The sequence below is a fragment of the Hipposideros armiger genome, unplaced genomic scaffold, assembly GCF_001890085.2.
Source record: "Hipposideros armiger isolate ML-2016 unplaced genomic scaffold, ASM189008v1 scaffold_693, whole genome shotgun sequence".
Taxonomy (NCBI): domain Eukaryota; kingdom Metazoa; phylum Chordata; class Mammalia; order Chiroptera; family Hipposideridae; genus Hipposideros; species Hipposideros armiger.
The window spans coordinates 814,154-814,922 of NW_017732043.1; the positions used below are offsets into that span (position 1 = coordinate 814,154).

Below are 769 nucleotides of genomic sequence, written 5' to 3' on the forward strand. Positions count from 1 at the left end.
TTTCTCCACAGTTTGTTTTGTCTTATAGATGGTTGACTTGTTACAATCATGGGTCTCTTCCGTGTTCTCACTGAAAACTGATGCGGAAGACTCTAATTTTACATGCACTTTTTTGGAAAAAGAAAATGATACGCCTGTTCTGTGATTTGCATTACCGATATCTGAAGATGTTTGTGGTACCCGATTCCCAAACAAATAAAGTCTGTCTGTTTGTAACGTGTGTCGATTTGGCATGGTAGACCGCTGTTTATCGGAACTGCTCCTGGCGAGGTTTTTCCCTTTAAGGAGAAGAGTACTCTTCATGCATGATACCTTTCTGCCATTTTTAACTGGGAAAATTCCTTGCTGGAGTTGCTTTTCTATGGCTACCCTGGGGGTTTTGTATGCTGGTCCATTTCCAGAAACACTGTAAAAACAATAAATATTAAAAGGATTAGGCATTAGATTTGAAATCTTATCTACATGTGAACAATTTATAATGTTTCTATGATGGGTTATACTACTATTTATGAAGTATGTCTACTATAATATAAACATTTCATTGTGCTTATTTAAATTAGTATATCTGTTTCATAGTGGATATTTCTTTTTTAAATTTATTGGGGTGCCGTTGGTTAATAGAATTATATAGGTTTCAAGTGAATAATTCTATAATACATCATCTATATATTGCATTGTGTGTTCACCACCCAGTCAGTTCTCCTTCTATCACCATATATTTAACCCTCTTTACCCTCTTCTACCATCACCCCTGTGCCCCGCCCCCTTA

General features: G+C 36.2%; 1 protein-coding gene across 1 annotated transcript in view; it reads right to left on the reverse strand.

Moving 5' to 3' along the window:
- The window catches only part of ZNF804B (zinc finger protein 804B), a gene marked incomplete at its 5' end in the record, with an annotated part of 12,153 nt that extends 11,747 nt beyond the window's left edge, over positions 1-406 (reverse strand). The window contains one exon of the mRNA XM_019626878.1: positions 72-406. Coding sequence (XP_019482423.1) covers positions 72-406 — 335 coding nt within the window. The remainder of the gene's footprint in view (positions 1-71) is intronic.
- Between the last annotated feature and the right edge of the window lie 363 nt (positions 407-769).